This window comes from Grammomys surdaster, unplaced genomic scaffold (genome assembly GCF_004785775.1).
Source record: "Grammomys surdaster isolate TR1022 unplaced genomic scaffold, NIH_TR_1.0 126278, whole genome shotgun sequence".
NCBI classification, from domain to species: Eukaryota; Metazoa; Chordata; class Mammalia; order Rodentia; family Muridae; genus Grammomys; species Grammomys surdaster.
The window spans coordinates 8,907,574-8,922,190 of NW_021621078.1; the positions used below are offsets into that span (position 1 = coordinate 8,907,574).

A 14,617-nucleotide genomic window follows, 5' to 3' on the forward strand; every position below is an offset into this window, starting at 1 on the left:
CTAGCCACTCCCTGTTCGGGGGCAAGCACTGCCACCTCCTAGCCCAAGACCCTGCTTGGCACAGAGGTCCTGCGAGCCCCGCTTCCTCTGGAGTCTGCGAGATTGGGTGCAGAGCTGCCTCCTGGGATCCGCGAGTGCTCGGGCCCCAACCGGATGGAGCCCGCTCCAGGCCAGGAGCGAATTCCTGGGTCCCAGTGGGTCCCTGTTGCTCCCTGTTTGGGGTGAGTGCTGCTTTTTCCTTACCTGGGATGCTGGTGAGTTCAAGCTCCTGGGAGTCCCTGTTTTTCTTGGTTTTCTGCGGTTGGGTACGGAGCTGCTGCCTGCGACCTGCTCTAGGCTCGGTCCCAAACCGGAAGTCTTTTCTTGTTTTTATAATGTAATTTAATTTTTTTAATGTATTCACTTTATGTCCTGCTCACTGCCCCCTTTTGGTCACTCCATTAGACAATTCTTTCTCCCTTCCCCCTCCCCTTCTCCTCCAAGTGGGTGACAGCCACCCTAGGTATCTCTCCACCCTAGCACTTCAAGACTAGGTGCTTCCTCTTCCACTGAGGCCAAACAAGACAGCCCAGCTAGAATAACAAATCCCCCACACAGGCAACAACTTTTATGATAGCACCTGTTCCAGTTATTCAGGACCCACATGAAGATCAAGTTGCATATGAAGAGGGAGGTCTAGGTCCAGCCAGTATATGTTCGTGGGTTGGTATTTCAGACACTGAGAGCTCCAAGGGTCCAGGTAGGTTGACACTGTTGGTCTTCCAGTAGAGTTCCTATCCCCTTCAAAGTCCACAGTCCTTCCTCCTAATAAGAGTGCCCAAGCTCCATCCAGTGTTTGGCTCTGGGTGTCTATATTTGTCTGAGTCAGCTGCTGGATGGATCCTCTCAAAGGACAACATGCTCATGCTAAGTAAACATTTACTGCACTCTTATTCACGCACATACATGCAAAGCATTGATTACACTTTTATTTACACAAAGAGTTAGGGAGTTGACTCAATTATAAGGAAACTTAAAGTACATGTAGGTCACTTAACTAGTATATATTAGTAGTCCACAGAATAAATTTCATTATATTATATATATATATATATATATATATGATGCATTGATCTTATTTAACATACTATTTCCCTATGTTCTCTCACTATCTATCTATCTTCTCTCACTTTATAAATGTGTTTCCTGTCATACTCTCCAATAATTACACTTTAATGTCATGTTTTGTTCTTGTTGCACACTCAAGATGAAATAGCTGATGCTTGTATTTCTAGGCCTGTCATACTTGCTTTAACATGATATTCATCATTCCGTCTCAGGGATAATGGCATGACATTATTTTTTTAATTATAGAATAAATTCCACAGGGTGTATATATAAGATATTCTTTATTCACTAATTGCCTGAGAGCACTTACATGAGCCCATGATTTGAAAACTACCACTTGTGTGACAAGAAGTATGGGTTTGTGTGTTTCTACATTAAATGCTGCTTTATGTTTCTTTGAACATGTACTCAAGCATGGAATATCTGAATCATTTTAGTTCATGTATATTTTAGATTTTGACTATGTTCTTGTCTGAAAGGCTCAGTTGCCAATATAAGTCTTGAAACCAAAGGACTTTTTTTTTGCTGTTGTCGAACTTATTACAGGAAGTTGACTACCAAATGCTGTATGATACTTCCAGCTGTTACTAGGTGGTGATGAAGGTGAAGTCAAAGGTTGAGGGAATATACATGGTTTCAAAGAGCCTCAGATGCCCTCACTAGGAAGTAGCCATGGCAACATGTCATCAGGCAGATGACATTCCTTATCAAAAGACTCTGGGCACCAAACCAAAAGACATTTTAAAGTGAACATGAAAAAATCTACATGGCATTATTTCAAATATTGAGCTTTTAGACTTCATACCAAGAATAAGGAAAAAGTCAAGATGAGTATCTGGAGTGATAGATAAGTTGATAAAGTAGTTATCATACAAACATACTGTTCTGTATTCAGTTTATAGAACCCACATGGAAAATTTATACAATGACAGTGTTGGGCAAGTAGAGATCTTGGGTTCTCAAATATGCCAGCCTACACTACTTGATGAGTTCCACTCCAGAGAGAGGCCCTATCTCAGTGTAAAGAAAGTTGGACAGCACCTGATGAAGGAACTCAAGATTCCCCCCTGACCTATGTAGTCATGTACACACAAATGCAAACTCATTCTTGAGTTTACACACACACTTACACACATACACACACACACACACACACTGGATTATGTGGGGGAAAAACAGTATAGAATACCCAAGATACAGTCCACAGAACTCAAAAAGGCCAACAAACTGAAGGGCCAAGTGAGGATACCTCAGTCCCACTGTGGAGGGAGAAGAAATCAATCACAAGTGGGGAGGGAGGGATGTGGGAGGGAAAGTGGATGAGGGTAGGGGGGAGAGAGGAACCTGATCTTGTATTAGGTGAGGGAAGAGGACTGAAGACATGAGAGACAGCAGCAAGAATGGAAACAGACAATCTAGGGGGTAGGAGGTTGGCGGAACCCTCCATAGTACACCAGAGACCTAGGAGGTGAGAGACTCTCAGGATTCAAAGGGAGGGACCTTAGATGAAATATCTGACAATAGGGAGAGGAAACTTATAGAGCCCGCCTCCAGCAGGAAGATAGGACATCAATTGAGTGAGGGGGTTGCCATCCCACAGTCAAAACTCATAATTGTTCCTCTTCAAAAGAACTACAGGGATAGAAATGGAGAGGAGCTCGAGGAAAAGAAGGTCCAGAGACAGGCCCAAGTGGAATCTAGCTCAAGGGGCGTTCCCAAGGCCTGACACTATTACTGAGGTTATGGAGCATTCTCAAAAGGGATCTATCATGACTGCCCTCCAAAAGACCCAACAAGCAGCTTAAAGAGTCAGATGCAGATATTTGCACCCAACCAATGGACAGAAGCTGCTGACCCCTGTAGTTGAATTAGAGAGAGATGGAAAGAAACTGAGGAGGAGGGTGACCCTGTAGGAGGACCAGAAGTCTCAATTAATCTGGAACCCTGAGATCTCTCAAACCACCAAATAGTCAGTATTCACCAGCTGATATGAGGCCCGCAACACATATACAGCAGAGGACTGCTGGGTCTGGGTTCAACCAGAGATGATACACCTAACCCTCAAGAGACTGGTGGCCCCAGGGAGTTCAGAGGTCAGGTCGGGTAGGGGTGGGGTGGGGTATGGGAACAGCCTCTTGGAGACAGGAGGTTGGGTTGGAGGTATGTGGAAGAGTCAGGGTGGATGGGGTAATAAAATCTGGAGTGTAAATATATATATATATATATATTACATATAAAACAATTTTGTGAAGGCATAAAATATTGATTGGGAAAAAAATCATTCTAAGATCGAACAAAATGGGAAAATTACAGACCAATCAATCTCTATGGTGAATATAGATGCAAAAATAAATTCTTACCACAATACTAGGAAAGTAAGTGGCCAATAAATAACTCATCTAACTTGAGGACCAAATTGAGAAGAAGCTTGTGTCTAAGACTTCCTGGATAGTGAGGAGCTGAAAGCTGGATTTCTCAGAGATCTAGCATAAAGCTAAACATGACTGACAAAAAAGTAAATGAAATGATATTTTTTTGAAATGATATTTTGAATGATGCTATTCTGCTATACTAATAGATTCATCATCCAAGAGGCTTCCTCCAGGAGTTGATAGAAACCAATCAGAAATCCACAATCAAACATTAGGCCAAGCTTAGAAAACTTCACAGAATACTGAAAGTAAGGACTATAGGAGATAGAAAGGTCAAAGATACCACAAGAACAAGGCTCAAACAATCAACTAAGCAGGGCACATATTAGATCACAGAGAGGACGCTACAAACATAGTCTGCATTGGTATGCACTAGGCCTTCTGCATACATGCAAGGGTTGTTTAGTTTGGGGTTTTTGTGAGACTCCTAACAGTGGGAATAGGAGTGTCTCTGACAATTTTTCCCGCTCTTGGAACCCTTTTCCTCTTACGGGGTTACCTTGTCCAGCCTTGATATGAGGGTTTATGTCTAGTCTTATTGCATCTTGTTATGGTGTTTGGTTGATATCTCTGGGATGCATGAGGAGAAATGGAGGAACAGTGGAATCTGAGGTTGAGAATGAGGTATGTTTGCGTGGAGGAGGAGCATACTAAGAGAAAGAGTGGAAAGGGAAGCTGGTATACTGATTTGTAATGTAGTATGAGAGAATAAAGAAAAACGATAAATGGCACATAATTCTTAAAGACCAAGTTGGCCACATATTACATTTGTAGAAATGATTCATGAAGGGACATTGGCCAGGTTGATCATGATGATCATGCCTCTGACAGCCATTGGCCATCTCCCCAATTCTGTCTGCCTTGCTAAAAACTGTTAGATTGCATTCATAATGTTAGCTCCCAAGGCCTATTCCCTTATTTTGCCAATACCTCTTCCTGAGACTCACTAACAGGCCCAGCTATCAAAGTATTGAAGTCCAGCAATCAAAAGCCTCCTTTGACACACCTAATTATTGTGCCAAATTAAAATTAAATACCACATCCTTATACAAGGTTTCCCCTTTTTACCTTTATAAACTGCCATTTTACTATATGCCATGTCTGTCTCCTCTCTATCCAACAGCAGTCCTTTGTCCCATTTACCTCTAGTACAAATACCACTTAACTATCTCCCTTGCCCCCTTTCTCCATTCTCCTTTGTTCCCTTCCTCTTCTCTATCTTGTTCTATTTGCTAGCTTTGTCCCTTATACCTGTCTTGTGTCCATGTGGGGTAAATAAATCCCTTGAATTGAGAACTTAGTGTGAGAAATTGGTTTTGAGATTCCTAACCCAATACTTATTCTTAAGTTTAACATATGCACATCAGTATGTACTAGACCACACAAATGGGGTCCAGGGACAGAGGTCATATGATCCAGTAGATACAGAAGAAAGCTTGTTGATGAAGTGCAAGATTCCTTTGTGCTATAAAAGTCTTGATAAGAATATATATCAACATGACATATGCTACAAATGGCCAAGATATGGGCAATTTATGCTTAATGGGTAAAAATTCAAAACATTTCTGCTGAAATCTGGAATAAAGCAAGGATGTCTATTTTTCCCACTCTTATACAATGCAGCACTAGGAGTCTTAGAGCAATTAGAGCAGTGTTTCTCAACCTGTGGGTCCTGAATCATTGGGTGTGTGTGTCACATATCCCATGTCATGCATATAAAATGTTTATATTATAGTCATAATATTGGAAAAATACAGTTATGAATTAGAAATGTAATGATTTTTTTTGGTTTGGGTTCACCACATCACGAGGAACTCTATTAAAGTTTCATTGCAGTGGGAAGCTGGGGAAAATTAATATTAGAGATTTAAAAAAAATAAAAAGAATGGATGAGAGGAAAAAGACAGCCAGCAGGGTGATGATGGCTCACATCTTTAATCCCAGCACTCAGGATGGAGAGGCAGGAAGATCTCTGTGAGTTTGAAGCCAGATTCCTGTGCAAAGTGAGTTCTAGGACCACAAAGGCTACATACACAAAGAAACCCCATCTCAACAACAACAACAACAAAACCAACATCATCAACAACAACGGAAGTCAAAGTATCTTTATTTGAAGATTTAATTCTATACATAAAAGACTTTAAAGACTCTACCAGAAAACTCTTAGAACACATAAGAATCTTCAATAAAGTGGAAGGATACAAAATAATTATATATTAAAAAAATACCCAGGAGCCTTCCTATAGCCCAAGAACAGCCATGCTGAAGAAAAATAATGGCAATACTACAAATTTACAACTGTCACCGAAAATAATACAGTGGCAGAAATTTAAACAGTGAACTTTTTTACACCCCTCCTCTAACCATTGCAATGCCTGGCAAATGCTGGTTCTTGACATTATGTTCTCAAATATAAATACTTGGAGCTAAGATCCATAAATAAGAAAGTACATGAAGCATTTATCTTTCTGTGTCTAGTTACAATCCTGTGTAATATTTTCCATTTCCAATCATTATTTCCTTTTTTACAGCTGAATAGAATTGCATGTATGCACCTCATTTTTCTTGTCCATCCATCATTTTAAGAACATCTAGGATGATCCTTTACAGTATATAGAAATGCAATGAACATGGGTAAGCAAGTCTAGTGGTTTGAAACAAAATGGCCTCATAGGCTCGTAGGTAGTGCCACTACTAGGAGGTGGGCCTTCTTGGAGTAGATGTCAACATCTGGGAGGAAGTGTGTCACTATGAGTGGGTTTTGAGGTTTCAGAAACTCAAAACAGGACTAGTGGCTCACAATCTTTTCTGGCTACTTGAGGAACTAGATATAGAACTCTCAGCTCTGTTGGCACCATGTCTTCTTGCATTCTAATATGCTTCCCACATGACAATAGTGGACTAAACCAATGAAACTGTAAGCCATCCTCAATTAAATGTTTTCCTTTATAACAGTTACCACAGACATGGAGTCTCTTCACAGCAATAGAACCCTAACTAAGACAACAATTATGTCTAGAATAGTGTATTGATTCCTTCAGGTACATGCCAATGAGTGTATGGTTGTGTCATGGAGAAGATCTTTATATTTGGGTAGTGCTCCATACTAGTTTAAATTGTAGCTACATCAGTTTTCAACCCTACCAATTGAGAATAAGGGTTTCCCTTGAACCTGAAAACTTACTAGTATTTGATGTCAGGTATTTTCTAGAATAGTGGGACATGAAGGGGGAAAGATGAAGAACATGGGAAGGGCTTTAACTGTGGAGGAAGGAAGGTAATACAGAGAAAGAAGAAGCACAGATAAATAAAACTCAAGTTTTATTTATAGGCAAATAGATCATTTATTTATAGGCAAATAGATCATAGGTCATAGGCAAATAGATCATTTCATAGCCACACTTCGAAATACATATACTATATATGAGTATATAACGTGTGTGTGTGTGTGTGTGTGTGTGTGTGTGTGAGAGAGAGAGAGAGAGAGAGAGAGAGAGAGAGAGAGGTCTTTTCAAGAACCATGGAGTTCCTAACAAAAATCTCAATGCCCAAAATAACAAACCTCACTTCCAATTGTTGCTCTGCTGTGTCCAAGAGCCTCCCAAGAAATAGGAGCTATTGTTCTTACTCTTGGTTTTCTCCTCAGAATTGAAGATAAGATCTATTGCTAAAGATACCAGATATTTCAGACACAGGACTTGGAAGAATTGAGCTAGAACTGACTTGGAATCCCCTCCTTGAGGAATAGCCCTCAGTATTGGAAGGTGTCGTAAAAGATGCCAGGGGTGAAAAATCAATAAATAGTTCTACCCCACTGTAAAGTTTATGAATCATAAAAAATGACCAGCATAGGAAGGTTTCCTCAGTGTTACTAAGTTTCCTTACTGCCAGTTTCATCTTGGGAGTGCCCAACAGTTGTATAATTAGACTTAAGACTAATTAAGAGGAAAGAATTAATACCTGGCACTTAATCCTGTGTAGTCACAGGGCCCATAGGAGAAGCTACCACTGCCATTTTCATAAAACAACATAGTTTCTAGTTGTATTAACACTTATACCCAGAGATCGATGTAGCTCTAAACTCTCATCAAAGAACCTCTTTTCCCCAGTACATGAAGAATATTCAGGAATCCAAAACAAACCAAATTACAGGATCATATAATTGTAGCATGTCCAATACCAGTTGTTGCATCTTAAATACAACCAACACACCCAAGGCTAGGGTGCCATCACGGAAAAGGGGACAAAAATTATAAAACCTATAGAGCTTGTTCCCTGCTGCAAGATAATGTCTACTAGAAGTGACAGGGAAGGAGCATCCATAAGCTTTCAATGTCTAAAGGTATTTATAAAATAAAAATGAGTTACATGCTAAGTGTTTTGCCTACACATTCATAAATTGACCAACACAGGCTTGCCTGTTGCACATGGAGGCCAAAAACAGTTCTTCTATGGGGAAGGAATGTGAATCCCCTGCAAGAGCAGCAAATTCTTGTAACCCCTTAATGAGCTATTTCTCCATTCCCATTAATAATTTTTATATATTAGCAGTTATGTGTGATTGTGTATAGATGATACAATACTAAAAAATGACTTGTGAGAGGGGAAAATGGAGACCTTAAGGGAGTGATGTAGAAGGAAGAATACGTATTATTATTAAAGTGCATGAGGGATTACTGAGATGCAGAGGGTTAAAGCAGAAGTGCTGGGCAGAATGGTGGGGGTAAAAATGGTGTTGAACAGATGGTTAACAAACTAAGTAAAAAATGAAGATGCCACCAGGAATCCAACTACCTAGCCAGCTAATATAAATAAGAATAGCTTTTCTTTTAAATTCAGAAAAAAATTTAAAAAGGAAATCCTCTCTTAAACGGAGAATTACCATATGACTAAATGCATATTTATTATGGTCTGAAAGTAGAAAACCTATCCATCAATGGCTAAGTAAATAACCATGTCATATTTGTACAGTGCCATATTATTTGTAAACAAAAATACAATTATTGTTATATAGAACTATATAGACATGCCTTAAAAACATGCTAAAGACAGAAGCCAGCAATAAAGAGCTCATACTCACATGAAAGATCAAGAATAGGAAGAGCTGAAAGGCCTAAAGTACAGTGGAATTACTTGTGGATGGTTGGAGATGAGAGTACGTGTGAATAGGCAGAGGAATTCTTTGAGGGACAGTGGGTTCTAAAAGGCAATGTAAATGTTTTGAATGACATTGAAAATACTAAAGCTATTTAATTATACTTATGTAAGTGAATTTTACAGTTCTTCAATATGAGTGAATTTAAACTTGAGCCCACCATACAACCAGTTTTGCTTCTCATGTCAACCAAAACATAGCAAATAGATGCATCATTCTTGGAGTAATTGAAACCAATTATGAAGTAAAATGTGTTTGTTGTATATAACCTGAGGAGGTAGCACTGTCCTGCATATATCCTTAGATTCTACTTACTATTTCCACACACAGTGACAAAAAATAATCATCTTTAAGAACCCAACAAAAGTTAGACCAATAAAGATAAAGATTCCCTTGGGCTGAAAGTTTGCATTTTATGTTTATGTATAGAAAACTCCATCAAATTTAAGACTTCAAAGTCTATAAAATTATCTACTACAAGGAAGTAATTATAAATGCCATCTATGGCCTCATGGTTAATAGTGAACTTATACAACATGGAATTATAAAATACTCTCTTACATATAAGAAGATAGTTTGGATAATGGTGGTAGGTAAAATTAACAATTTTATAGAGAGGTAAGAAGACAAAATGAGTGAACAGAAATGGAAACATGGACTATTCTATTGGCATAAGGAAGCCTTAAACATGCCATCTGCTTGACGTATTCTAGACCTTTTCACATATTGTCACACATCAGAAGTTGTATGATAAAGGTTAAAGTTTTCAAGAAAGTTGTATATCTTCCTCAAGTTGTTTTCCAAGTAGTCATTCATATGGAATTGAGGTGCTATCCTTGGAAGCCTTCCAGTGTGAGTGGTTTTGTATGGTCTCATCTGCTTAAATACTACTGTTGGATGGGCTAGAGAGATGGCTCAACAGTCAAAAGCAGGGCTCACAATCAAAAATATATAACCTTGTGTAATTTTTTGTTGTGCGAGACACTTTAAGTCATTAACAATCAGAATAATGTCTTAAATTTGGAGTGGTTTTGTAGTTACAGTCCTTCACTTTCCACCTAACAGATTGTGCTTCCAGCCAAACAGAAGCTCTGTTCGACATCTGATGGTGCAAATGAGCATGCACCTTTACATATATTTTACTTCCTTTTCCATATATTTTACTTCTTATTTCTTTGTTTTATTGGCTATTCTCATATAAATTCTGCCTTCTCCTAAGTGTGTGAAAAAGTGATCAGTGACTATAATTGGTCTCCACTAGAGATTCCTGAGGTAAATTGGTTCTTGAAAGGTCCTGGGTATTTACTTTATCATTAGTGAGTTATAGAGGAACTGGACTCCTCTGGGATACAGGGCCCATAAGGGCCAGGGATAGCAGCAGGAGAATATGAGTCGGGATGATGCAGATAGGTGATGAGCACAGAAGCTGCTAGATGCTGCTCACACAAATAAAATGAAGATGATCAGGATCTTGAACCAGAAACTATGACTCAGCCTTGGTGAGCTTTTTACAATCAAGAAAACAAGCATGTGTCTTGCTATGAACCCATATGAATCTCCAGTGTGATGCGGGACAGTTTTACAGGTATGATAACATTCTTCTTTTCTCTGTCTCCAAGATTTCAGCACACTATGCAAGTATTTGTTTCACGGTCATCATGTAACAATTTTCATATTGACATGCCTATAACAATTACTCATTATATCCTTTTTCAGCCAATACCTTACCATTTCAACACAAGAGCATCCCTAGGAGACGTAGCTCATTGCTGTAGTTTACTATACTTTCACCTGTGGAGTCTTCACAAAATCTATACAATGTCCACCACAAGATCCTGATTCATTTTATTCATACAAGTTCACAAATTTTCATGCTACTGGTATTATTGTATGTAACTGTGCCTAAGAGAGTGAAATTGATATCATCTATGTGTTTATATAAATATACAATGACAACTCTTCAATCAAACTCTGAATCTACAAAATCCACAATGATTTTCAGTTGTACTAAATTTTAGAGGCATGCCCCTTGTGATTTTTATATGCTGTTTCATTAGAGAACTGAGGGCTTACTATGTAAAGAAGGCATGAAGTTCTTGGGCTCATAAGTGGTAACTGTGGATGGTGATTTCTCTGGAATCTGATGTTTTCACACATGCATAAATAATACAAAGTTTCTATTAATTTACAGGAGAAGCAGAAACAGGACATGGTGACACATGCCCATTACTTCAGTGAAAGTTTTGGATACATAAAGAGTATCTTTTAAAATGGTGCATGATATTTTCCTACATGATATACCTTCCTTTGTGCTAGTTTCTAATGCACAGTGTGTGAATGTGCAAACTCTGAATTCAGCTGAATTAAACTTTCTAAGTCTGTGAAGGTGCAAACAGTCAGCCTTAGTTGAAGCACTCTAAGACAATTGCTAAAATCTCTTGATATTTCTCCTGTATTCTTAGCTTTGAGACATGTGATTGATTCATTATTCAGTGTTGTCCATAATCATTGTTGGGGGGGGAGGCATGAAGTGTACATGTTACTAGGATACACTACATCATAACTGGTGCTGACCCTAGTTGGAGATACAGAATAATTGTAAATAAGCAAACAGAATGAACGTATGTGACTTTTCCAGCATATAGTTTACAATTGAGAGTAAGACTTAGGTTGATGAAAAATATGTCCATGAAATATGTTTAGGACGCTAGGGAACCTGACTGAATGTCTCAGTATACAGAGACAGATTAAATTTAGTTGTGTGTATAATAAGCAATATGTCTGGCATATGAGAATGACCAGATGAAAGAGAAACACAGAGGGGGAAATGACAGGCAATAGAAAGAGCAACTCTAAAATATTGAAGAAGAAGAAGAGATTTACCAAAGCACTAATGATGAGAAAAAAGCATGTGAGAATGTATGATGATATAACCCTGGCACCTGTGAGATAATGAAACATAATTTGTGTCCCTGTTAGGAGCTTTGTCTCTACCCTCAAAACAACAGTGGTAATCTGAAAAATGAACCAGAAAAGATGTGTAGGACTTCCTCTGTTAGAATACCATAATGTAAATGAAGCATATTGAAGGAGAAAAGATGGCCCAGGAGACATGAAGACATGGATATGAGATGGGTCTGCTTCTGTATTCCAGTAAGACAAGATGTAATCCTCATATATTGATACAATCTCATAGAAAGGAATGGATGAAATTAGAGAAGATTGGAAGAGAGACTCTGAATAATGCATGACAGCAGTTCAATGTAAGAGAAAAAGAATAAATGGAATTCATATAGCTTTAACTCAAAACTCCATTTCTTTTTTATACTATGGCAGGGAGGAGAGGTAGGAGATGGAGGAAAGCTTTGGTAGACAATAAAGTGAAGACACACATTTCACTTGGTGATTTTAAGCTTCTGATGAGTATCATACATTCAATGGATGGAACATAATTTAGTTAACAGAAATATGCATGTTATAAGGACATAGGTGTCTGATTTTGAAATGGTAATATAATGCTTTGGAGTATGAAAGTTTGCCTTGAAATTTATATAAAAATATGATGACAAAGGTCATACAAATTCTTCAAGAACATCAATACACAAAATAAAATAGAACAATTACAAATGAACACACTAGTTACCCAGGATGGGCAGGAATTAGGATAGAAAACCATTAGTCCATTTTGTTTCTGTGGAGAAATATCAGAGAACTGTCTACAAAAGGATGGAATATAGAAACCAGTTAAAGATAAGTTGAGAAAAGCAAATGATTGTAATGATTACAGCTACTTGAAGTTTGAGATTATAATTACTATAATTGTTTGTCAGATTAGTCGCTGTAAAATATATAACCTAGATATATGTTTGATTTATTTTGAATTTAAGAGTCAATAATTTCTCATTGGGATACTGTAGAAGGATGATAATGGACAACCAAACAGTCATCACCCAGTTCCTCCTCCTGGGACTGCCCATCCCCCCAGAGCACCAGCACCTATTCTACACCCTGCTCCTGGCCATGTACCTCACCACCGTCCTGGGAAACCTCATCATCATCATCCTCATAATACTGGACTCTCATCTCCACACACCCATGTACTTGTTTCTCAGCAACTTGTCCTTCTCTGACCTCTGCTTTTCCTCTGTCACAATGCCCAAGTTGCTGCAGAACATGCTGAGCCAGGACACATCCATCACTTATGTAGGTTGTCTGACACAAATGTACTTTTTAATGGTTTTTGGAGATATGGAGAGCTTTCTTCTTGTTGTCATGGCCTATGACCGCTATGTGGCCATCTGCTTCCCTCTGCATTACAACAGCATCATGAGTCCCAAGCTCTGTGTGTGTCTGGTGCTGCTGTCTTGGGTGATTACCATGCTGTATTCCATGTTGCACACTCTGCTCTTGGCTAGATTGTCATTCTGTGAGGACAATGTAATCCCCCATTTTTTCTGTGACATATCTGCCCTGCTCAAGTTGGCATGCTCTGATATTTATATAAATGAACTTATGATATTTATCTTGGGAGGACTTGTCATTGTCATCCCATTCTTACTCATTGTTGTGTCGTACATACAAATTGTCTTCTCCATTCTAACAATTTCACCTACTAGGTTTATGAACAAGATCTTCTCCACTTGTGGCTCCCACCTGTCTGTGGTCTCACTGTTCTATGGGACAATTATTGGTCTCTACTTATGTCCATCAGCTAATAACTCTACTCTGACAAAGATTGCCATGGCCATGATGTACACAGTGGTGACTCCCATGCTAAATCCCTTCATCTACAGCCTGAGGAACAGAGATATGAAAGAGGCCCTGATCAGAGTCCTTTGCAAGAAGAAAATCTCTTTATAATGACAACACAGAGATTTTTACTTAAATTTATCTTATTAAAATATTGATACTAATATTACCTAGTGCATCCCTACTAGAGGACCCACTTACAATAATATTCTACATAATATTCCCATTTGCAAAACTGTTTCTACTGTTCTTAGTCCCACAAAATACTAATCTCACAGCCCTAATGTATAGGCATTGTAACTGATACAGAGTCCTGCAGGCCCCATGCTTGTCTTTTCAGACTTTGGGATCTCTGAGAACCATTGTTTAGTTGATTTGGTGGGAGCCCATTCTCCTAGTATCCTTCATCCCTCTGATACCTACCATCTTTCCTCCTGCTCTCCCATGGGGTTCGTCCATCACTAAGGGGAGGGACTCAGTGGAGATCTGAAAATTAAACTCTTTATCTGTATAATGTTTGACTGATGGTCTCAATGTCTGCTCCCATCTGTTGCCAGAAGAATTGTTTTTTGATTGTTTTTAATACCTAGACAAGACACCAAACTATGAGTATAACAGAATATCATAAGAGTCATTTAATTGATATTTTTCAGTCAGGTTTGGCTCTATCCTAGACCTCTCCTTATTCTGTCTCTGGTTTCTGGGATCCCTCTTGTAGAGAGGGCTTCAAGTTAAATCAAACACTAGCTGACCAAGGCAGGAAGAATCCCAGTGCCAGGATTAATTAATATTGTTTACTACAGTGGACAGCTCCTGTAACAGAAGCAGGCTGAAGAGATGTTGTGGTGCTGCCATTTTGAAAGGAGCTGCCATTTTGGACAGCTCCTGTCCCACATTTTACTGTGGCATTAGGAAGGGAGGGCCTGCCCACATTTTGATGGCTTTTTGTGTCACAAGCCATAATAGGACAAGCTAATAATTAGCAGTTGATCATCCTGAAATGCTTGCCTTCAATTATTATCTGCGACAAGTGTGCCACATTAGCAAGGCTATGTTGGACATATTTTAGGAAAGATCCTGCTATTAATATGCTTTTCCTATTATTATTAAACATATATAACAATCACTAAGCACTAGCACTCCCCTTTGGAGCAGATCTCTGCAGACCCACGAA

At 38.8% G+C, this 14,617-nt stretch overlaps 1 protein-coding gene across 1 annotated transcript; it reads left to right on the forward strand.

The window, feature by feature from the left end:
* The first annotated feature begins 12,615 nt into the window (after positions 1-12,615).
* On the forward strand, positions 12,616-13,554 carry LOC114613806 (olfactory receptor 1468-like). The gene has a single exon (XM_028759191.1). It carries the CDS (start codon positions 12,616-12,618, stop codon positions 13,552-13,554), a length of 939 nt encoding a protein of 312 aa, XP_028615024.1.
* Positions 13,555-14,617: the final 1,063 nt, after the last annotated feature.